This window comes from Idiotropiscis lumnitzeri, chromosome 7 (genome assembly GCF_059441095.1).
Source record: "Idiotropiscis lumnitzeri isolate Australia: NSW breed Sydney's pygmy pipehorse chromosome 7, RoL_Ilum_1.0, whole genome shotgun sequence".
In the NCBI taxonomy this organism is placed as follows: Eukaryota; Metazoa; Chordata; class Actinopteri; order Syngnathiformes; family Syngnathidae; genus Idiotropiscis; species Idiotropiscis lumnitzeri.
In genome coordinates, this window is record NC_142397.1 from 7,522,557 (window position 1) to 7,545,387 (window position 22,831).

Genomic DNA, 22,831 nt, shown 5'->3' on the forward strand with positions numbered 1-22,831 from the left:
AAAGTTATCATGTTTAGTCTGGCGGTGCAGGTTTAGATTGTAATCACAGTGTTCACCACTAGATGGCAGACATTGCTGAAGAGCAACTCCAAACGATAGATTGCATAAGAGGAGAGAGAGATTTTCCTGGCCAGAAGCCAGGACTAAATTGTGTCTTTCAGCTAAAATAGAATGTTGACTATAAGTTCAAAGAGTTGAAACAGAAATCTGCTGAGATTTCTTGGAGACACTCTCGGCGATGAAAGATTTCAACCAAAGTCGTCACGGAATAGAGGAACCATCGACAGTTTGTTTGAAGTGCACGAGGAGTTGCTAAATTTGGATGCTCCAAAAACATGGCTGTATTCAACACTTTATAGTGTGAAAAACACGTTTGATGGTGATACGGGGAAAGCGTCTGTCGTGACGGATGGTAATTATTGCGTGAGTTGCTTTTTGTGAAAACTTGCACAAATTGAATTTTTGCACTTTTGCAGTTCAGCACTTTTGTGCCAGAATGGGATTTTTATGATAAATTATCAGTCTACTTGTGTTGCTCCACTGTTTGTATAAAGACATTGTTGCGTGAAGAATTGTGACACCAAAATGTTAGCTTGCAAATCAACGCAGAAAATTCTGGTCACCTGTATCTCCAGATAGTTCTGTACAAATATATCGATTAAATCTAACCTTGAAACGAATGAACGTCCAAATTTAAATGCACACAATTAAATCCATTATCAGCTCAACTCAAACGGCCCCAAGTTTAAGGACACCGCTAGTGATTTACAAGCGCTTGTGAGGGGCAGCTTGAAGGTTTAATGTTCCTTATAAATACAGTCCATCAACGTGAAAAAAAAGAAAAGTTGAATAAAATGTTTTATTGTTCTCCTGAGTACGGCAGGGCAATGTTATAAATCAGATACACTTGAGAATAAAACAAAGCTTTCAAAATGATTTTTTATAGACAAGCATCAGCGCCGTGTGTGTGTGTGTGCGCCTCAGTTTTAATCAAAACTTCACAAAGGGGGAACCGCAGTGGAAGAAAATCAGAAAAACCTGTCAGTGTTCTGACAACTGTGATATTTGTATAATTAAAAAGGAGAGGGCATCGTCTGCCACATATACGATATCAATCCTGCATTGATGAAATTATCTATCTTGAAATAAATTAATATGTTTATCAGTTACGGCGGACAATTTAATAACTCAGCTGTCAAACGGAGCTGATTATGTCGGGGGGAAGTGGCAGCTGATAATTACCCGCAATGCACGCCGGCGCTTTGATGAAACACAATCTAAATTGGGTACAGTAATCCATTCGCATGTTATGATGGGAAAAAGGCCCACGAGTGGCGCTTAAATGAAGGTTCTTTGGTAAGATCCATAAAACCAAAAAAAGCTCTTCCAAGCTCACTTTCATTCATTTCGCTCCACTCGGCAACGATAGACGCGGGGCCACGTGCTAAGTGCAGTCGCGTTGGTCCGAGCTTCCTCATGCTGCCTGGCTATCAGTTTCACGCTGCCCGCTTAATGTCTACTGCGGTCGTTTAGAAAGAAATTAATAGCGTCTCGGGCGCTCTCCAATTGGCTCATATTTCCAAACGAGCATGTGTGTGCCAGCCATGCGGTGATTAATGTGCTCTGAAAAGTTAGGCGCTGCATATACATTATATGGGCGAAAAGTGTTAAGCGCACCTTTTAATTGATTAATCGTCACTCAGGGGTTGGACTGGAGCACATAAAGTTGAATTCCTCATTTTTTCAAGACATTTTGCACAAGTTTGGGAAGTCCCTTTCCTGTGTCGACCACATGATGTATGATGTTCCAGATGTATTAATAAATATCTGGATTCTTTTTGCAGGGCCAAGTGAGTCGTCTGAAGTGTTCTTTTTACTCGCTGAGGCCTGAGGGAATAATCGGCGAGACGATTTAATCGACCAATAATGGCTCGTTTAAAGTGGACAAAAACGTCACTTTTTTTTAACCATATTATGCAATAGAAGACAAAGATAATCAAATTCAACACCCCTGTCTCAAAAAAAAATTGCAAAAGAGTTTAAGAAATACGATAGGATGAAATATTGAAAAACAGTCAAACGTTCTGCCTATAATTGTTAAAGGAACCAAAAAGAAATTTTTATATTGTATTTTTTTTTTAATCGGCTGACGGATCGGTTCTGATTTTTATTATTTTGCCAACTAACGGAATCTGTATCGTTCATATCAGTCGGATCCTACTAATTATGCACTAAGCATCAGCCAAATTCAAAGGGGTTGTACAGTATTTACAATTATGTAAATTTAATGATCTCCCCGTAGTTGTACATAAGGGCCCGAGTCGATTTGATTTTCGATTCACTTTGAGTGACATCTTTGTCATGAGTTTTGTCGTTCTGTGGATCATGGCACCCACTCGAAGAAGACCGATAGTGACCGAGGAAGAAAGAGTGAAATCCATCTGATTAAACGAAGCGGGATACAAAGTAAAAAAAAAAACAAAAACAAACAAGGAAACGATTCCGGCAGTTTACCTGCTCAGAGGAAAGTGCTTGCGGCTTGACGGCCGTAATACAGCCACGCAAATGAAAGTGTCCTGAAATGCTTTCACTGTTGTCGTGCTAAAAAACTTCCCGCTAACTGGACCGCTAATTAGAGAGAAGGCTAGCTCAATAGCGCCATCTATGGACAGAGAGGACTTCGAAGCGTCCCGCGGCAGGCTTCAAAAGTTGCATGACGTCAGCTGAGCGACGCCGTCTTGGGTGGTGAGGGACGGTATGTAAAGTTACAGAGTGAGTGAGTGGAAGAAAAAAAAAAACAACAACAACAAAAAAAAAGCTGTATACAGTACACGCTCTTACAAGACCGTAGTCGTTTCCCATATAAGGAAATTTTGTTATACGGAAAGATTGGACAATGCAAATATGATTCCGTACTTACTGTATATCGATCTATTTATTTATTTAAACCCAGCCCTAGCGAACCTGTAAGTCGGTTGGCAAAACAACATAGCATTTCCTTGGGGGTGTGTTTGATTTTTCCACCATCTAAATTAAATACAAACCATGAGCATTTTTTTTTTAAATTAATTACTCAATACAGCCACACGAGCTTCCTTTTATGAAATCTCGTGGCTCTGAACCGACTTTTTTTCCGTGCCTCGAGCTGCGTTAGCAACGCCATCGCGGGAGGACTTTGAAGAACTTTTCGAATCCGTCCGTCTCTGTCATTAACCTCGCGCCCTGACAGCCTGCTCCCCACGACTCTGACCTGCTTCACCTAATGAGCGAGCAATTACGACAAATTAGGCAAGCGACACACCGAGGCCGCCGCTATCATCCGCTCCGATTTGGATGGAAGCGCCATGCTCAGGTAGAATAAATAATGACGAGTGTGCTTTCTGGACTTGGTGGCTGCTGCGACTCAGTGCTTAGCCTGGCACCTTTTGTGAGTTTCAAAGATCATTTGTATTAACACCTGCTCCCGCTGTGTGTGCACGTAAGCGTGCGCGTGTGTGTGTGCGTGCGTGCGTGTGTGTGTGTGTACGCCTACATAGTTGGTCTTTAACCCTGCCCACCTGGCAACTCTGTGAGACCAGCATCGCTCTGGCCCGTCTCGATGTTTATTCATTTATTTATGGCAAGCCTGGAAATCATCGCCCTCGTCTCGGGTCTCTTGCGGCGCTGAGAGGGAAGGCAGCCCAAATTTATGCATGGCAGCAGAAAGTAATTAGGCATCAATTAACTCATGCTAATGTGTACGCATCAGTTTTTTTTTTGTTTTTTTTTAATAAGAGCCCGCCTGTTCGCTAATTTGTAAAAAGTGTTTCACACAAACGTCAGCGGTTGGGAACAGACAGCGTCTTGTCGGCTCGAGGAATTAGAAATCAGAGTCGAATTGAGGGATGCCTTGAGACGTTAATAAACAAAGCGGCATGGGCGAAGAGACGAGATGTGGGTCACTTTGCGATGCGATTGGCCAGTAAGTTGGAGAAAATTGATTTTGAATTTGTCCACCTGTCTTCGGCACAGTAAAGCAGGATGGTAGAAAAATGTCTTTGCGCTTGTCAAATGTATCGTATGTTAAGTGCAGTGGCGGGCCGTGCATTTCACATGTAGGCCTTCATGTTTTTCATATTTTGATTGCCTCTAACTACTTTGGATTGCTTAAATATTGCACACACAAATTATTAGAATGTGTCTTGTATCTCATTAGAGCACAGGTGTCAAACATGCGGCCCGTGGACCGGATCAGGCCCTCGAGTCGGTTTGATCTGGCCCGCGATAAGATTTGATAAAGTATAAAAAAAAACATTTTTTTTTTAAAATACTGCCCACAAACTTCGCCAACTGGATGATGTTAGTTGCACACAAGTTAGGTACTCTGTTGTGAAATGCGCTATAAAAATAACATTGTTTTGTATTGTATTTTATTGATAGCTGGGATAGACTCCAGCACCCCCGTGACCCTAGTGAGGAGAAGCGGTACAGATAATGGAGGGATGTATTGTATCTGTAAACTTAATTAAAATGTGTTAAATATGACACATTCAACTACAGGAAACACCAGGATAGCATGCAAATAGCGATAATCGGCGTAATATTGACGCCAATTGTTTTATGTTATCGATCATGATTTTACTTGGTCATAGACTTTCCTCCATGTGACCCGTGAGCCTAAAGGAGTTTGACACCCTAGCGTTAGACTGTGCGGTTTTAAGTGAAGTCATTGCAGTTTGGTGAATATCGCCGGCAATCAAATGCAAATCTATTCCCAAAATATCATTGTCACGTGACTATTTTCTCGCAACATTATCTGTCTTGACCTCATCTCACCTCGAAATGTTGCACAGGAACGTGCCCCGCATCATGTGACCACGACATGCGATGGTTATCTTGCTGTCTGGGTTGTCTTCTGTTAACCTTCTAGTCCCGTTCTCATTGAGGACTGCTTAGCGGTCGGCGGGTGGCTTGATCAATAATAGGTCAACATGCTGACAGCGGTCCTCAGGGTGCCGGCGGAAAGGCTGGGGTCGAGCAAGCTGCTGGTTAGGGGGGGGGGGGGGTGATTGGGTATCCAGCACACGTCGAAACCAACCGGGTGTGTTTGCGTTGTCATTGCTTCTTTCTTTTCAAACTCAAAACAATTTTTTTTGTCACACTTTTGTCAGGTGTTTGAAAAAAATTCTCCAAAAAAATGATTATCAGTTCAAATTTCTAGAATCAATTCAATTTGATACACAGGGGCCTGATTTGATTCTTTTTGATTCGATTCGCGATTCACTTTGATTGATTTTCGATTCAATCAAGGATTTCACGCAGTATCAATTTTACTTTGATATGGAAGGCATTCTCAGAAGAACAAATGCTGCATTTTTTCTTTTGCTGTAACGACATGCATTAGTAAAAATATTCATATTCCATTATGAATTGAAGTCAATGCTTGATGGCGCTGACTTCACTGCTTCTGACATTTTGTTTTAATTTGAAGTCATGTAAATTTATGGGGGAAAAGGCATGATTAAAAGTATAGAAATATGGTTTTATGGATCAATATCGGAAAAAAATGGATTCAAATCGATTTATCAATTTTATTTATTTATTTATTTATTTTATTTTTTATTTTGATTTTTTTCCCTCCCCATTCGAGACCTTCTCATTATAGTGACCAAAATCGCTGCGCTGGACGGCGATTGCTTTTGCTGACAAGCTGCTTTCTGTGAGCAGCCATTTTGTTAGCAGGGAGTGACAATCACTCAGCCCTATTTTTATGATGATTATAACATTGCAGCCTCTGCCATTTGAAATTTGCATTCCACCGCATTGCGATGTCAATTTCAATTTGATTCATTGTACTCACTCTCATCGCAGATCCCCGCATAGCTGAACCCATTCACGTTTTTTTTTTTTTGTGTGTATGGCGACGCTTTAGCAGCAGGCCGGCCGGCTACGTAGCCCCGGCCTGCCTTCTCCTCTGCTCTCCTTACAGCCGTGATCTTGAGAAGGAGCTTTAAATTGGAAATTATTACACATTAAACCCTCCGCGCGCAGGCCTCGATTGAAGTGGATCAATAACTTGCCCGGCACAATAAATCAGTCGCCCCTCCCCCCCCTCCCCGCCTCGTATCTCTTTCTGAGGTGGCTAGAGGCCACTGTTGAACTGGAAGATATTTAAATTTTCTTGTAACAAATTAATTCCAACATTTTCTCTTGATTGAATTAGGGCAAAGCGCCGGTGCTGTCACAAGTGTTTGGGCCGCTCCCGGGGAGAGACAAATTGCCAGGCCTGGACACGGGTAACAAGCGGCGGTGTTGAGTCGCTGATAATCTCCCCACTAATTCTCCATTACAGCAAAATGAGGCCATAAATCTTGCTGACAGCTGATCGATGTAAACATTGTTTCCCCCATGATTGCCAGCTCTCCCAGCGGAGCTACTGTCCGCTCACAATCCGCTGAAATTACTCCCGAGCCAGCACCGCCCCCCCCCGCCCCCCCTTCCCTTCCTACCCTCCCTTGAATGTGTGCGTGGGTGTGTGTGTTTGTGAACGCGTGTAGCAATGGCCTGGCTGAGAAACCAAAGTCACTGCTGTCCTACAGAGGGACGAGGTGGCCGTCTAATTTTAGCTCAAAGCCTGGTAAATAAATGGAAAATATTAATCAAAATGTCCCCGGCTTTCACCACTGGCGCAAACGTTTTCCGCCAGTGTGCGATCGCACATTGCATGCATTATTAAATCAACAGAAACATCGAAGAAATAAGGGAGGGAAAAGAGTATGAGTATTAAAAAAAAAAAATTCTAAATCGAGCTGTCGGCCCTTGTGTCTCTCTTGGCGCGTGTGCGTGTAATAGCATTAGCGGAGAAAGCGGCCATGAAAGATTGACTTGTCAAAGAGTGGAAGCGGCCCGGTGATCGCTGTGCTCATCGCGCGATGATATTCGACACTTTTATTAAAACCCAATATGCATGCAATTACACCGACGGGGATGCTGCTAAAACTTGACGGCAGGCTGCAATCACAAATGGCGCTGAGGAACAACTTGGTTGCGGAACGCGTGGCTGGAATGTAAAATCTACTCAGACTGGCCGACACGTGTTTACGCGAGTTCCAGTAGGCACGTTAGGAATGAGCATTATAATCGATTTATTGCATGAATCATTTTGTTGCATTGTTTGTTTTTACGATTTTTAAGTGGCAAAATGGCGGAAGTCATTTACGGCCATGCCAAGCTCCCAATGTGGTTCATTTTTAAATCGAAAACAAATTGATTGGAATTTCCCTACCGTAGAATCTTTGTCAAAAGGCATTTTTCTTAATTTTTTTTTATTTTGGCTTTGATTTAGGGCCATTCAAATGACGCTTATTATATATCTTGATTCTTTTTGTTAAACCACATGATCAAAAAGAATTAGTCGTCCTTCATTCTTGCACTATTTCCAATTTATTTTTTTTGCTCTTAAGTTGTAGTTTGGAGACAGTGACGATATGCTAATTCAATACAACTATGCATTTTTATATCCTGGACTCATATTCCTTCCTAGCCTTCAATATACGTTCCGTTTGTGAAAGAGCTTTTTTTTTTTGTGTGTGTGTGCAGAAAGCAAAAGAGAGTCTTCCTGGATCACATTCAAATTTGCTGTCTTAAAAACGGTAATTGGGATCTCAGCAAAGATGGAAAAAAAAATAAACCTTCACGGTATGTTCATGTTCATCATAAAAAAAATAAAATAAATAAAGAATGGTGAGTCATAAATCTTTTTGTGGTGCACAAGTACAAGCAAACATTCCTTAATTTTAATATTCTCTTCATGACTATTAGTCGTAATGTTCGCAATTGTGCTGATCAAGAGACTTGCATTTTCTTCAGCCCATCCCACCGCTGCTTTGAAGAAGAAGTTAACAGAAAGCATTTTCAAATAGTTTTTTTTTTTTTTTTTGTCGATATGTTCATGTTGCAAGATGAAACACCGTCGTCTCATTTAGTTTTCCCACCTTCCCGGTAATTGTCAACAAACTCACGAATCCACTTGTGTCCTCAGTGGCATCTTTGGCTTAACTACAGTGGATATAAAAAGTCCACACACCCCTTTCCAATGCATGTTTTTTTTTTTTTTTTAAGAAAGAGAATCATATCCTTTAACAACTTTTCCCACCATGAATGCGACCTTCAGTATAACCTGTAGAACTCTTTTTGAGAGAACAACTAAAGGCCTCTACAGGTGTTTTGCTGACTCCCATTTAATGAGTTTTAACGTGACGGTTCCCCAGTTATAAGCGGGTGTGTGCACTTTTGCAACCACATTATCTCAACTTTGTATTTTCTTCTGGTCTTTTTTTTTTTTGACATTTGAACAGGGGTGTGCAGACTTTTTATGTGGAGGCTTGTCATAGAACATACTGAGAGCAACTCCGGTCCTCGAGGGCTGCTATCCTGCATGTTTTAGATGTTTCCCTCCTCGTACACACCTGATCCAAACGATCAGGATTGTTACCAGGCTTCTGCAGAGCTTGCTGATGATCGGATTATTTGAATCAGATGTGTTTAGAGGAAGGAAACATCAGAAATATGCAGGATAGGCGTCCTCGAGGACCGCCCGTGCTCTAAAGGTGCGTCTCGGCAGCACTCTATTGCGCCGTGGACCCTGTCTGACCGTGTCACTCGCATTATGACTTCATCATCAGCTCCCCCCAGGCCCCTCCCCAGCCCAAAAAAAAAACCCAGTTTGCACTCATCCGTCAATGTCCGTCTCAAATTACGGCTCGACCATTCACCCACCGCGGGGGATCAATAGGAAATGGTTTTTGGAATTGTGAAGATTCCCTGTGAAAGACAGAGGGAAAAAAACGATCGGTATGACGGTGGTTTAAAAAGACCAATGTCACCGGGCCTGTTTCAGAACTTTTGGAGCTAATGACCCGCGCGGCGAGCTGATTATATTTTCACTGGCCATCCATTTGCATAGCTGCAAAGGGCATCCTCAAACGATGATCGGTCTCCGTGTGCTTTTAATTGCGAGGCCATTTTCTACGCTACGTCCATTGAATATATGCCACCGATGAGAGCAGCGTGCGCTCGCCGCCGATTACCTCAATAAGGAAATCTTCTTTATCGGGATGCTGTTTGCTCTTAATGGTCGTTTGATTGCGAGCCGCTGTTCGTATTGACAAGTGAGAGGGCGCTGATGAATGAGAGCTTAAACGAGTGGCGTTAACAGTCCTTCACACCGCTTATTTAACCCGAAAATAGTGACGGATGTTCCCGCGCGGTGATGTTCTGTAAATCGCGGCACACGAGGCCCGCCCGGTGCCGTAATGGGGCCGTTAATGCGCATTCTCCCGCAGGAGCATTTCAATCCATTTTAATACAAGCACTTAAATGTTCTCCTCACACTTGAAGCTAATTATGAGCACATAATGAGATCCATGAAAATGTTGGATATTCAATCTTAAGGTCAGAGTGGTGCTTAATTCAAATGGCTTACATAATAAGGAGTATCTTTATTTATTTATTTATTTTTTTTTATCGCCCCCCCCGAAGGCAACTGTGAGATTTCACAGCAAACGGACAAAATGCGCTTTGAACGGGAAGTAATTACTTTCTTACTTTCGTGCTGCTAATTAATAACCTTTATGCTAACCCTGGGTCAAACATGTTTTTAATTTTAGAAATTAGATTTAATGCGTGGCAAGTAACACAAATGCCTGGGAAAAAAAAGGAGTGGGCCTGCCGCATGACTTATGTATCGTTCCTAATGCTAATCGCGCGACCTAAGATGCAGAGTTGTGAAGCCGGGCCTGAGCGGTGGTTTGAGTCCAAATAAAGTGCGCATGAATACGAAGTAGCCGTATTGTCTCTGTCATGAGGGTCAAAGGTGGCTTGTTTGGGGCTGGGATGAGGTTCTGGTTTCATTGGAGTGGATCAGAATCGCATAAATTGACACCGGGACCCATCTGCCCACTGAATTAATCCTCCACTGTCTTCCATTTGGCTGTTTTTGTCTTTCTTTATCAGGCCCATCCACTTCTTTATTCATTCACTTGACTTTTGAAAGGGGAGAGGTGACATGTCCCGGGGCCTGTGCGTGCGTGTGGGTGCGTATTTGAGATAGAAATATATTGTTGTTTGTTTGTTTTTTAATACAGTGATTTCAAGTGAAAGACACTCAGACTGAGGGGTCACTGGCAGTTGTGTTTTTCCCAGCTCACTCTCGCTTCCCGGTGAAATCGATGGTTTGTTGGTAAGGAGCTCAAAACGGTGCAGTGGAGGGATTCGCCGCTGCGCTGGCAACATCAGCGCAGTCGAAATGCTGGCGGGGGAAAAGAAAAGATGCTGGCGAAAAGGGGGTGGGGGAGTGGGGGGGGGTTGAGCTCACTGCTCGTGCTTGCATCCTTAGGGCCAAAGATGATGAGCGAGCTTGAATTCAGATCTAAAGTCGGACTTTACCTGACTTAAGATGGCTAATTGGGCATGAACGGCTAATTAAACTCTTTAATTCGGAGACTCGGACGTTGGAAGTCATTTTGTGTAGCGGCAGTGCAGCAGTTTGACTTGTTATTCAAAAGACCTCAGGGACATCAAATAACTAAAATCTCATTTTCTTTGTCATATGAAAGTCCATTAGCTTAATGCTAACCCACCATGTAAAAGGCCATAAAGGTGCTAACTAAACTAGCATCCATATTGTGACATTCTAAACCTTCCATTCAAAGATATTTGAACACAGACGCTGCTGCAACAAATTTACGAGACACGGGCATAAATTCTTGTTAATGCATCTTACTGAGCAGTTGTGACCGTCTTTTTATGCATGTGTGAATGTACAGTCAGTATAGATTATACTGCCCCCTAATGTCCAAGATTGATATTTGCTGTCGCTTTTTAATTTGCTGTGCTGCGTTTTTTTTTTTTTATCTTTGCAACTGTGTTTGGTTTGAAGGTGCGACATCGATTAATCGGCAAATAATTGATGATCAAATTAATCAAGAATTATTTTTGAGAATCGGTTCTTCATTGAGAGACTTTTTTTATTTTATTTTTTTTCAAATCCTCTAAATCAGGGATGGGCAAACTTTTTGATTGGCGCGCAACAATGGGTTCTACAATTTACCTCACCTTATCGAAGAAAAAAAATACATTTAATTTTAAATAAAAGTGAACAAAAGCATTACAACAATATATATGTCTTTGAAAAACCACAGTATTTAGAAAATAAAACATTAACATGGTTTATTCATTACTTTTTTGTTCAAGTTCGGTGGGCCAGATTAAAACTTTGAACGGGCCACATGTGCCCCCGGCCCGTAGTTTACCCACGCCTGTCCTAAATCAATGGAATTTCAGCTTCACAACAAAAAATATGCTCGGATTTCTGTATTGCATATGAAACTCAACGGATTACATTTGTCTTGAACCGAAAAAATTTTTTTCCAAACATCTGCTTTTTCTTTGAAACATAATGATCAGCATTTTTGCATTTATTTCTGACTTGTTACAAACTAAACCAGGAATTGGGATGGGAATAAAATGTTTTTTATTTATTTATTCATTTTTATCCGATTCATTAAAAAAAAAATGTTAGTTGCACCTCTCGTTTCGACTGTCGTGGTCTTTTTTTTTTTTTTTTTTGCAAATTTCCACATTGTGGGACTAATAAAGGCCATTTTTATCTTTATCTTTAGTTATTTGCTGTTGTGCTTTGCACTCCAGGACCGCTGCTCTCCTGTGGCAAATTGTAGACCGTGACAAGTTGACCCACACGAGATGGACATATTTGTTCTGGTGAGAACAGCTCAAGCGTACACACAGCCGTCGTCCTCTCGCTTCTTCGAAAGGCGCCGTGAGTGGCGAGCCGGCCCCACGGGGGGTCAGCCGTGTAAAGGAACATAAAAGGCCAATTTAATTTAGCGCGTCCGGCGCTACAAAGTATTTTAATTCCGACAGCTGTGACTGAGGAGTTAATATTTGACTTGTCAGAAGTGGGGCCGAGGCCAGTGAATCATTGTAATTCTCATTAAGAGGCTCTCCCCCAGCAGCCACCTAATGCAGAATAATGAAAGTCAAGACGGAGTGAGCGTCTAATGCCAGTGGAGGCCTATCTTTTAATATTCCCCTCTTGATGGATTAGGGAAGCGAGAAATTCATCTTGGATCATAGGGCCTAATTTAATAAAGGATCATTCCAGGAGTATTGCATTTTATAATAATGTCATTTAAAGTGTCGTCTTCCATTTTTGCCGTCCCGTATGTATGCTTATATAATGTTGCCACGGGGATGTGTTTTTACACCGCTCCCGTCCATGGAACACCCCCAAACCGCACCGCGCGGCCCCTGTGCGGCCTGCAAGACGTCTTCTTGTTTCATTCCCCCCGTTCTGGAGCCAATTGAATGAAGTGTTATGTGAAGTTCTGGTTCGCCAGCATGTTGCTGTTATCCTCGCCTACACATATGCGCACACACGTAATTATTTCCAATTGTACTGAGTGGAAATCACCGCGGATGTGAGTGTCGGGATTGTAAATATCACCCAAAGGAAATCTTATATAGATATATTACATTTGCATCAGCGCTTTCGTAGCACTCGGAGAGCCCGGGCGAGCAGTATTTATCCGGCCCGTTCCGGAGAGAGAGACGGAGAGAGAGATGGCTTTTGGGCAATAAAGTAAACAAACGTGATTAATATGAAAAAGTGTTGACGTTAGCAGCGGCGTTCGGCTTACAATTACACCTCGTAAAGTCTCATTGGAGTGCGAAAGGAGCTGTGAATGCAGTCACGTTTCAATGTTCTTGCAGCACTTCATAGCAACGGGGGGGGGGATTAGAAATATGGTTTCAGTCATTCAACCACTTTGTTTAAACTGGATTAAATATTCCGGGGATAATTTTTCAAACAGTTTTGCAAAACAGTGGAACGTCAATGCGACAGACTAATTGGGGGAAGGTTTCGTCCGTTAGAGATGTAATATAATAATATTTTTTCACGGCCTAAAATGCCCACTACAGCACAAAATCATTGGAAAAAATTATATATACTTAAAAAAAATGTAAACGTGTTGTGAAGTTTTAAATTTGAGCCAAAATTAGTCGGCCTTGCTGAGATAACCAACACATTGAGGTCTACTTTAGTCTGCTCTAGTCGACTCCAAGTCTGCGCTAGTCGACTCCAAGTCCACTCTAGTCGACTCCAAGTCCGCTCTAGTTGACTCCAAGTCCGCGCTAGTCGACTCTAAATTTGCTCTAATCGACTCTAAATCTGCTCTAGTCGACTCTAAGTCTGCTGTAGTCAAATCTATGTCTGCTCTAGTCGTCTCCAAGTCCACTCTAGTCGACTCTAAGTCTGCTCTAGTAGAATCTAAGTCCGCTCTAGTTGACTTTAAGTCCGCTCTAGTCGTTTCTGTCTGCAGTAGTTGACTCTAAGTCCGCTCTAGTTGACTCTAAGTCCGCTCTAGTTGACTCTAAGTCCGCTCTAGTCGACTCTAAGTCCGCTCCAGTCGTTTCTGTCTGCTCTAGTCGTCTAAGTATGTGGACGATCTTTTGATGGAACCACAGCGCTTCTCACTGGCCTTCTGTCAAATTGTGGCCAATTGTGGACCTTACAGACTTAAACAACTATTTTCGAAGCGGTGTTTTGAGCGTCCTGGACACAATTTTTACTATTATCTGTTGAATCCAGGGTCCGTTGGTTCTGGGTTCTTAAAATCCAGCTTCCACTTTCGATGGTTTAATGAATAAGTGGTGAGAATTATACAGTTTTGTTTAAATAGGAATTTATTTGTCTTGAAATTGGTTCTTGTTTACTCCAAAGATACGCACGTTCACACCTTACATTTTGTTCCCTTACTGTACAGAATCGAACAGTGACCTTAAAGCCACAGTATGTTCCGAATTTTAATTTTTGACGCACCGTTACCAAATAACACTTGCAGTGTACATTTGAATTATTTTATTATTCACACTGATTTACCGTAACTTTCAACCATATAATACTGAGCAGCCACGATAGACCACTTCGGACATCCCAATAACCGACAGCAAGTCTCTCCTGAAATGTTTTTGTTCACTTTCCGATTGTTTCGCAACTCCTTAATCATGTTTTATCTGTGCTTCAGAAGAATGAACCGACTTGGAGGGTGTTTAACAAGAGGATTGACGACCTTGACGTTATGGCTAATATGTCAACGGCACATCTTCCTCCAGGTAAATGTCAGATGCAGCCTTGTACACACGCTGGCTTCTTTCACCTGGCGTCAATCTCGGCTATGTGAATGCTTTGCACTTTAGTTCGGGTCACGCGGGTCCGTCGTTGTGCCATGAGCTCATTAAACTTAAACTAAGCGTTTATTTACGACATCTCGTACCTTATTCCGATGTTCCATACACTGCCCTACCTCACACTTGGCGCAGGTTCTCATGCATTGCACACGGCGTGATTCATGTGACCCTTTGAAAGGGTATGTCTGTCATCATTAAGATAAGAGACTCGTCTCTGAAAGCTGCTTTAGCGCAACAAAGTGCTGCCTCTTTTGACACACTCATCTCAGACAAGTTGTCCAACATACCTCACTCTCAGCTCATATCATCATTGCCCTTCTTAGCTCCACTTTATCCTCGCCCCGCTGGCAGTAAAGTTCAAAGTCAAGCTTATTGGCTCCCAGGCTGGATCGCGATAGATGGATAGATGTTCTTAATATTTCATTTCAGAGCTTCTTGAGGCTATTCATACACGTTTGGCAAAAATAAAAATGTTTTTAAGGCAGGTTAGTACAAGCATTTAGTACGTGCCTCCAGATTCTAAATTTGAGGTTCAAATCTTGGCTGCGCTTGGGTGGATATTCCTCCCACATTCCAAAAACATTCACATTACGTCCACCGCATAACTAGTGATTAGGCCAAACATGACTGAAATGGACAATTACAAACAAATTATGACTGAGTGAGTGTGACTCACACCCGCACACCTGGTAATTGCCCCCTTGCACACATACCGACTCTCTGGAAAATAACGTTTTGAGGCGCCACATATACTGCACTCTTTTACTTATTGAGGTACAAACAACATGACACCGTTGTCAAAAAGTGGATTGCCTTCGTTGCTATAGTTTTAGTTTTCTCTCTCTCTCTCTCTCTCTCTCGCTTTTTCTTTGTTTTTGTTTCTCTTTTTCTTTTTATTTCTGTTTCTCTTTCTTTCTCTCTCCCTCTCTCTCTCTCTCTCGCTTTTTCTTTCTGTTTTTCTTTTTATTTCTGTTTCTCTTTCTTTCTCTCTCTCTCTCTCTCTCTCTCTCTCTATGTACATATATATATATATATATATATATATATATATATTATCATTAGCAGTATTATTTTATTTTTATTTTGTTTATATATTTTTTAGTTTATTTATTTATTTATTTATTTATTTATTTATTAGGACTGTCAAAAGAATTCCTGTAAAGATGACTCCATTTAGATCGTATTCAAGGATCGAAGAAAGCTGTTCGAACTGTCTTTTATTTAAAATAAACTTCACATTGGGTGATTTTACATTAATTACATTAAATGTTTTTTTCTTTTTTGCGTTTAATTGGTTTTAAAAAAAAGAATGAATCACTTGACAGCACTAGATGTTGATTATCAAGACAAATTCATGTGTGCTTACTTTTGCTCTGACCAACCAATCAGACGCTAACGGCAATATTCCAAAGGGAAGTGCGGCTGATGTGAGCAGTGGCTAACTTGTGAGATCTAGTTTTACATCCCGTTTTACAATGAGATCCTGTCCTTCACACGCACCCACCCCCCCCACACACACACACACACACACAGTCTTGGAAGCTAACGCAGGCCTATTTAATTAGACCTTGGCAAATAGTTGAGCCAACATTGTAATCCAATCGAAGATGGCACCGCTAAAGGGGGTCCTGCCTCCTCCGATGCCTCCTTGGCCTTGTAATGCAGCCCAGTCAGCTCTTCGCAAATGTCCCTGCCCTTCTCTCAACTGGTGACATCAATTTGCATCAGCCTCTTACTGAAACCATGCATTCTTCCCCGTCACACAAACACACTTCACGTTCAACTCAACATCCCGCCCAACGTCTTCCATTACCGCATGACGACTGTTTTTTTTTTTTATTAGCGTGGGCGCACACGTGTGCTCGTATTTGTCGTGTTTCCTGGCTGGGGGACAGTGCCGGCCTGCGGAATAAATTAGCGCAGCAACACCGCTGTCGATATTGCTGCATCGGTGAAGGGGACACGAGTGGCGGGATCAATGAAGTCCAAATTAGACACTCGGAAAACATGAGCACTTTCCTGCTTTAAAATTCTATTACATGGAAAGCTCTTGAACTCTTAGCATCTATTCCACTAGCTCGCGCAACTATTGATATGCACTAGGAAAAGGTCTTAGATTATTTATTAGACACGGCATCCATCTGTTGATGGTACATCACCCATGTTTGTATGAGACGATAATGTCGACTAAAAATGTTGATAAAGCGATAAAGCTCATGTGGAAAGAAGATTAGGAGCAATTAGAATTAAGATAACAGCTGTTCGCCATGTCGGGAAGGGCTTGGCTTGGCAAACGTACTGTGAAAAGAACTTGCAATCAATGCAAAGATTTGTTCTTTTTGATTGACTCTTTCAAGAACGACACAACTCGACTATGGACCCAACTGGATGTTATTATTCACCCTGACAAATCGTCATGTCCAAAGTCACACGGAGCCATGCGGCCACCACTGGCTTTCTAAGAATGTGACATTAAAGTTACTTCAACTTTAATATATTACCTCATTCAATCCTTAAGACATACATATACCTTTTCAAAAATGTAGTCCCTGCCTCCCAAAGACGTATTTATACGTCTTAGCCTTTTTAGAATACATTATTTCTGTTGGCCTCGCAAAATTAGTCAAATTCCGGAAAAACGCTGGTCTTGAGGGGTTTCCTCTAGTGAAAGTTTCTGAGATTAAATGAGTTAATATATCCCAAATGGTGACTCGCTTCAGCTCGTCCGCTCACGCAAGTCCAAATTGGGTCCAAATAATAAACGCAATCTTTGAATAAAAGTCACATGTTCTAATTCCTACCAAGCAAATGCATTAAGAAAGTGACACAGCAGTTTTTTTAGTGCATATAAACTGAATCTTCAAACCTTGTCCCCAGGAGTCAGCTTTGTTGAAAAAAAAAAGAAAAAAAAGGGTTCTGTCTGTTCTTATTGAGGAGCAGATTGGACAGACAGACTGTGGCAGCCAGGAAATGAGGAAAAAAATAAATAAATCAATAACAGATTCCAGCCGTCTGATCTGCATGTTACTGGACACCATCTAAACTCAAGTGGACACCGCAGAGCAGTTCACATGAAATGTGCCCACATATTTAGCACAGCCCTTGAGGTTTCATGGCATGAATTTCTTTGACTTCATCATCATAATAAACTGTTGACACATGCCAATAGTTGTGGGCGCTTTCCTGACTAAGTAGAGCTAATGTTTGGTCAATGCGCGCATTTAAGCCTCATAAAATCCCGCCACTTGTGTGCAGTTAGAGAGCAAAAGACAGGAAAAAGTCAATTGAAACTGTAGATCAAGCACAGTTATATATTTTCCAAACTAAATAAGATGTATTGATTTTTTTCAACGGCCCCAACATAAATTCACAGCGATGGGAAGACAAGCGGCGTTGGAAAATAACATTTACAGTTCACAGGTGATTGATGCGCTTACTGAAAACGAAAGGCTTTATTTTCCATTATGACAAAACCGCAACGGTCTGGAGCATCACAGGTTTTTGATAAGAAATATAACACTGCACACTATTCATAGAAACACGGATGCAACGTAATTAAATCGAATGTAATTAATGAAAATTGTAAAATAGCATGTCAATCTGATTTTCCATTTTATGTTAGCATTAAGCTAGCAGACTTTTTGTGTGGTTTGATTAAATACACAAAGTGCAATTTTATTTTTATTTTTATTTTTTTACAGTCAAGTTTAACTGAGAGTGACAATACACAGCTTAAAGAAAATATTTGGTCTCTTTTTTCAAGAATTGTTCAGTATTTTTTTTTCCCTTCAACAAAAATCAGCCAAGCAATGGCTTGTATCTCAAAAACGTGTTAGCATGATGACTTTTTATTATATTACTCAGAGGCGCCGTGCCCCGATTAGTTGCTAAGTTTTTCCGTTAGACCAGGGGTGGGCAAACTTTTTGATTGGCGGGCCAAAATGGGTTCTAAAATTTTGCAGAGGGGCCGGATCCGGAGCAGATGGATGGAGTGTTTTGGTAACTTCGCCTCATTAGAGAAAACAATACATTTAATTTTAAATGAAAGTGAACAAAAGCATTACAACAATATATATGTCTTTGAAAAACAGTATTTAGAAAATAAAAAATTTAACAAGGTTTATTCATTTAATTTTCTTCAACTTCAGCGGGCCGGATTAACACGTTTAACGGGCCGCATGTGGCCCCCGGGCCGTAGTTTGCCCATGCCTGAGTTAGACGCTGCCATGTTTGGTAATTGGGAATACCGTATGTCACTTCACAGATGCTATTGTGGGTTTTTATATTTTAAATGACATATTTGCACTCCAGACAACTCTACACTGGACATGCCAGGGAAAGCTTCCTAGAAAATCAGAACTTTATTTGTGTTTCATCAAAGACACTATAAATGGCGTTAAGTGTGTGCTAATTCCCATTTAAAATCTGTTTGAATGTGAATGGTTGATTCTGAACACAACCTCATCATGAGGGTTATGAGAGGGTGTGCACACTTATGCAATGTCTGTATCTCAGTTTTTTTTTTTTTTTCAATTATGTCGTACATTTTATAGGTTACATTCACGAAGAATAAACCACGCAAGCCTGCAAAAAAAAAAAAACTGAGATTCTAACCATGACTCCTAAAACTGTGAGGCAGACGTGCTAACCACTATATCACCGTGCCACCCGCATCTCTCCATAATCCTTTTTCCTTTTATTCCAGAAATACTTGTTTAAAAAGTATTTCCCAGTGCACATAATGTTGCAGGACCTCCCTGCTTCTCCCGCCACATTAAAAAGCTACTTGATCGCTGTCATGCAAATATTTTCGGCCGTTTTTTTTTTTTTGTTGTTGTCATTTCCAAATGATATGTTGCTGTAAACTTCAGACGGCCTAAATTCGCATGCTGTGGTGTGTGTTCCAAATGGCTTTTTGTAACATAAGTGTGTGGGTACAAACGCGGTTCCGCTGTGGCACGACGGACTGCTTCTTACCAGCTTGTGGGCCAAATGTTTCCTGCTCTCCCCTCATCGCTCTCTTTGTCTCATTTGGACCACACTTTAAACCTCCACCGCATCCACAGTAGAGAAGGCCAAATGGAAACAATACAATCCCCTTCCAATGAGTTATAGGCTACATTATGTTATCTCTCGCCAGTCGCAACTGGAAGTGAATTAATAACAACAAAAATGGTGGCCAGTGCATAAAAATGTATAGATTGCCTCTAGGGCACCTTAAACAGGAAACGGTGAAACAATTAGACTTGTTGTTCAGCGCTGACCTCTATTTTGTGCTACTTTAGCAGTGTGAACGAAGAGAGCCGGAGATAGAGGCTGTTGTGTTTTTTTGCGCGTAATAACCGCTGGAAAATCTCTCAAGTCGCAATCGGGGTCAAAACTGCGCAAACACCCACTTTTCATCCGACGGTGAAATCAAATACGGCGCGTAACCAGAATGCCGCAGTCCTCCGCCGACTGCATCCCACACCGAGTGCTGCGGTCAGCCACCCGGGCCAGCGCGCATGTGATAACAGGCAGATTTGCGGCGTCCTAATTGCTCGCCGGAGTGCTACGGGAGGGAGTTTCAGCACTTTGGCTTCCTTTGATGTCTTTGAAGTCGTTTTTTTTTTTTTTTTATTATCTGTTGGCTGTTGTCTCTGGTGCGGTATAAGACGGGTGCTCTCTGGACGAAGCTTTAGGTACACTTGCTTGGGCTAATGAGATGCAGTCCATGAGCTACTGTTTTTTTTCGTCCCGTTATAACTCAATTTTGTTCTCTCTTTTGGATGCAAATCCACTTTTGGACACTTGGTGGCGACGCACAGATGTGTTTAAAACTGTAAATTTGAAAGAAGAAGGGAAAAACGGCCTGCTTCATGAAATGTTGTGTGAGATAAATTTGTAAATTTGCCAAAATCTGAATTTGTTTCCCCATACACACATTGAGCGATCGGAACGTTGTACAAAATTTTTATCTCATCCATTGTTGTTCTTGTTCTCTCTCAAAATGTTAAATGTTTGTGAATGTGTTTGTTTGTTTAAAGTGTGTTTAAAGACTTTAAAAGTAAGTCTGATAAATGCTATAAAAATATTTATTCATAAGGGTATTTTTTTTTTGTATATCACAGATTTCACTTATTCCGCTGTCCTAGATGATGCAACTGTACAAGTGGTGATCACAATTCGCAAAACGTTTAATGCACTTTGACACCACTTCAAACTACAACTAAGCATTTTGTTAAACAAATTCACTATTCAGTTGAATTTTTTTTTTCTTTTAATACGGCGCCAGTGTATCTAATGAAGTGGCCGATAAATGCAGTATTTCCAATCTGGTCCGCTGCATTTGCTGTCAATGCGAGCGGCTGCCTGCGAGTGTTTAACATGCTCTAATTTGATAAAAAAAAAAAAAGGGCCCCAGTGCGGGGAAACGAGAACACATTGCGCATTTGTCTCAGGGGCCGTGCTGAGGTAAATATAGCAACAAGACGGCACCAGTTGATATGAAGGATTCCGCGGTGTGGCGAGCTGTTTGTGACTCACCATTGGTGTGTGTGTGTGTGTGTGTGCGTGCGATTTCCAATGTTACATTTGATTCATTTTAAGAAGCGATGACAACAACAGTTGACGACTCATGTCTCTTTCGTGCGCAATGGAGGGCGATGAAGCGCATATGTCGAGGAATGAAGGCGAAGGTTGTGATGTGGGGTTATAGTAAAGACAGGCCGTGAGAACCTGGCTGGCTCCCGTCTGACGGGGTGTGTGTGTATATGTGTGTGTTAAGAGTGTGTTGAGAGGAGAGTGGGGTCGTCTGTGTGTCTAATCAGCAGAGCACTTGTGTGTCCCCGTCTCATTGTCTCCAGGGCCCTCCACTCCCACAGCACATCTTTGGAACGGCCTGATAGCGTCCATCGTGCTGAAGCCTTCACACTGGTCCAGGGAGGTAAAGTAAGTCGGAAAGGATGTTCCAAACACTTGTCAGATTTTTAGAATCACAATCACTGTTGATTTTTTTTTCAGCCATTTGCTTGTCTCATGGCTACGCTTGTAACTCAAAGCACTCGTATCTCAAATTCCAATTAAAATCAATGGAAATATCTTAAATTGCAGCCTTCCCCCCCCAAAAAAAACAACAATTGTTCTAATGTGTAATTTCTGTTGGTATCTGGAGACTGTAACGGATTAAATGGGTTTTCATTATTTTCTATGCGCAATGTTGCTTTGGTTTTTGAACAAATCAGTTTTAGTCAGACCATCTGGAATGGATCGTTCACAAAAAGCAGCGTCTCATTTACCGCTTTGTTTATTGTACCGGCCTGCGGTTGCTTTGGTCAGTGTTTGTCCTTTCAAACGTGCACTTTTTGGCTAAATAGTTTGCTTCTGTGACTGGAAGCAGTTCCCGTCGTCTAGTACAAGACATGCAGATAGGTCGTTTCACGGAAACAAACGCTAAAAGTGTCGTCTTTCTGGATTTCGGACTAAACTATGGGACGTAAATCCAGTTTAATTACATTTTTGGGAAAAAAATCGCCAACCAGTTGGTCTCCAAATTAGGTGCAAATGCACGATTTATAGAGGCGTGCCAAAAATATTAACCTTTACAGAAATAAGTCTTGACACTTTTGTTTGTGGTTTTAGTTGCATTCACTGAGTCATATGGAGAATGTTTACCACTCCAAACTACAACCACAAGAATAAATTCAACACCTGTTTTTGCATGAGTTGCTGTACAGGTGTACCTAATGTTGTGGCCCATGAGCGCATCTTCCCAAGTGGGACAGTGCACGCTCCCACGATCAGTTCAGTTTCCCAGTTCCGTCTCCTCCATTACTGGCGGGGCTGGCGATCAATAATTCAATAGATTTGGCGTCTAGATCCTGCCCCTGAATGCCGGCTCTCACACACACACACGCACACACCCACACACACGCACACAGACTCAGTGTGAGTCGGCTATTAATTAATAGCTCAGGACACTGTTGTTGTGTGCGGAAATTTGAGGGATTGTAAGGCGATCTGCCTGCGTGTGATCGTGTCAAATGTTTTTTTTTTTTTCAATAAGATGCGATTAAAATGTCAGGAAATGAATTTGTGAGGCGCAGGCGTTAATGAAGCTTTCACACAAAGCCCCCCCAACCCTTGCCTCCCTCTATTTTGATTTGTAGGCATTATTATAACAATAAAAAATGGCGGACAGGCCCTTTTGACCAGCACTGTTGCAACTATCGCCAACGTCAATTAACAATTAATCACTCGTTTCAGCACGTGTCTGGCAGCGCAGACAAAACCGATGAAGTTTTTCAAAATAAATAAATAAACAAAGAACTGCAAAAAAAAAGGGCTGCCAAATGTATCTGTTATCTCGTTGTTGTGTTCTCTTGTATAGTGAAAATGATCAGTCCGCCTCTCCAAATGTTCCATAACCAAAAAGCATGCATAATGCATGAATTTGGCAGGGGAACAAGCAATGTTCCTCACTAAACGGACCTGTCACTCGTGACGTTGTCAAAAGACTTGTGCCACAGTAATGAATTATTTAAAAAAAAAACAATTCTTTACCAATAAATCATATTCAAAGGGGTCCTATTTCTCCAATAAA

The 22,831-nt window shown here is 41.6% G+C and overlaps 1 protein-coding gene across 3 annotated transcripts in view; it reads left to right on the forward strand.

Moving 5' to 3' along the window:
* Positions 1-22,831, forward strand: part of LOC148333350 (uncharacterized) — a 73,650-nt gene that overhangs the window by 47,712 nt on the left and 3,107 nt on the right. Inside the window, exons 2-3 of one of the 3 annotated variants that reach the window (XM_088299902.1) lie at positions 14,088-14,175; positions 21,096-21,180. In XM_088299902.1, the coding sequence (XP_088156028.1) occupies positions 14,088-14,175; positions 21,096-21,180 (173 nt within the window). The remainder of the gene's footprint in view (positions 1-14,087; positions 14,176-21,095; positions 21,181-22,831) is intronic. The other 2 variants (XM_088299900.1, XM_088299901.1) reach the window with 2 other exon arrangements.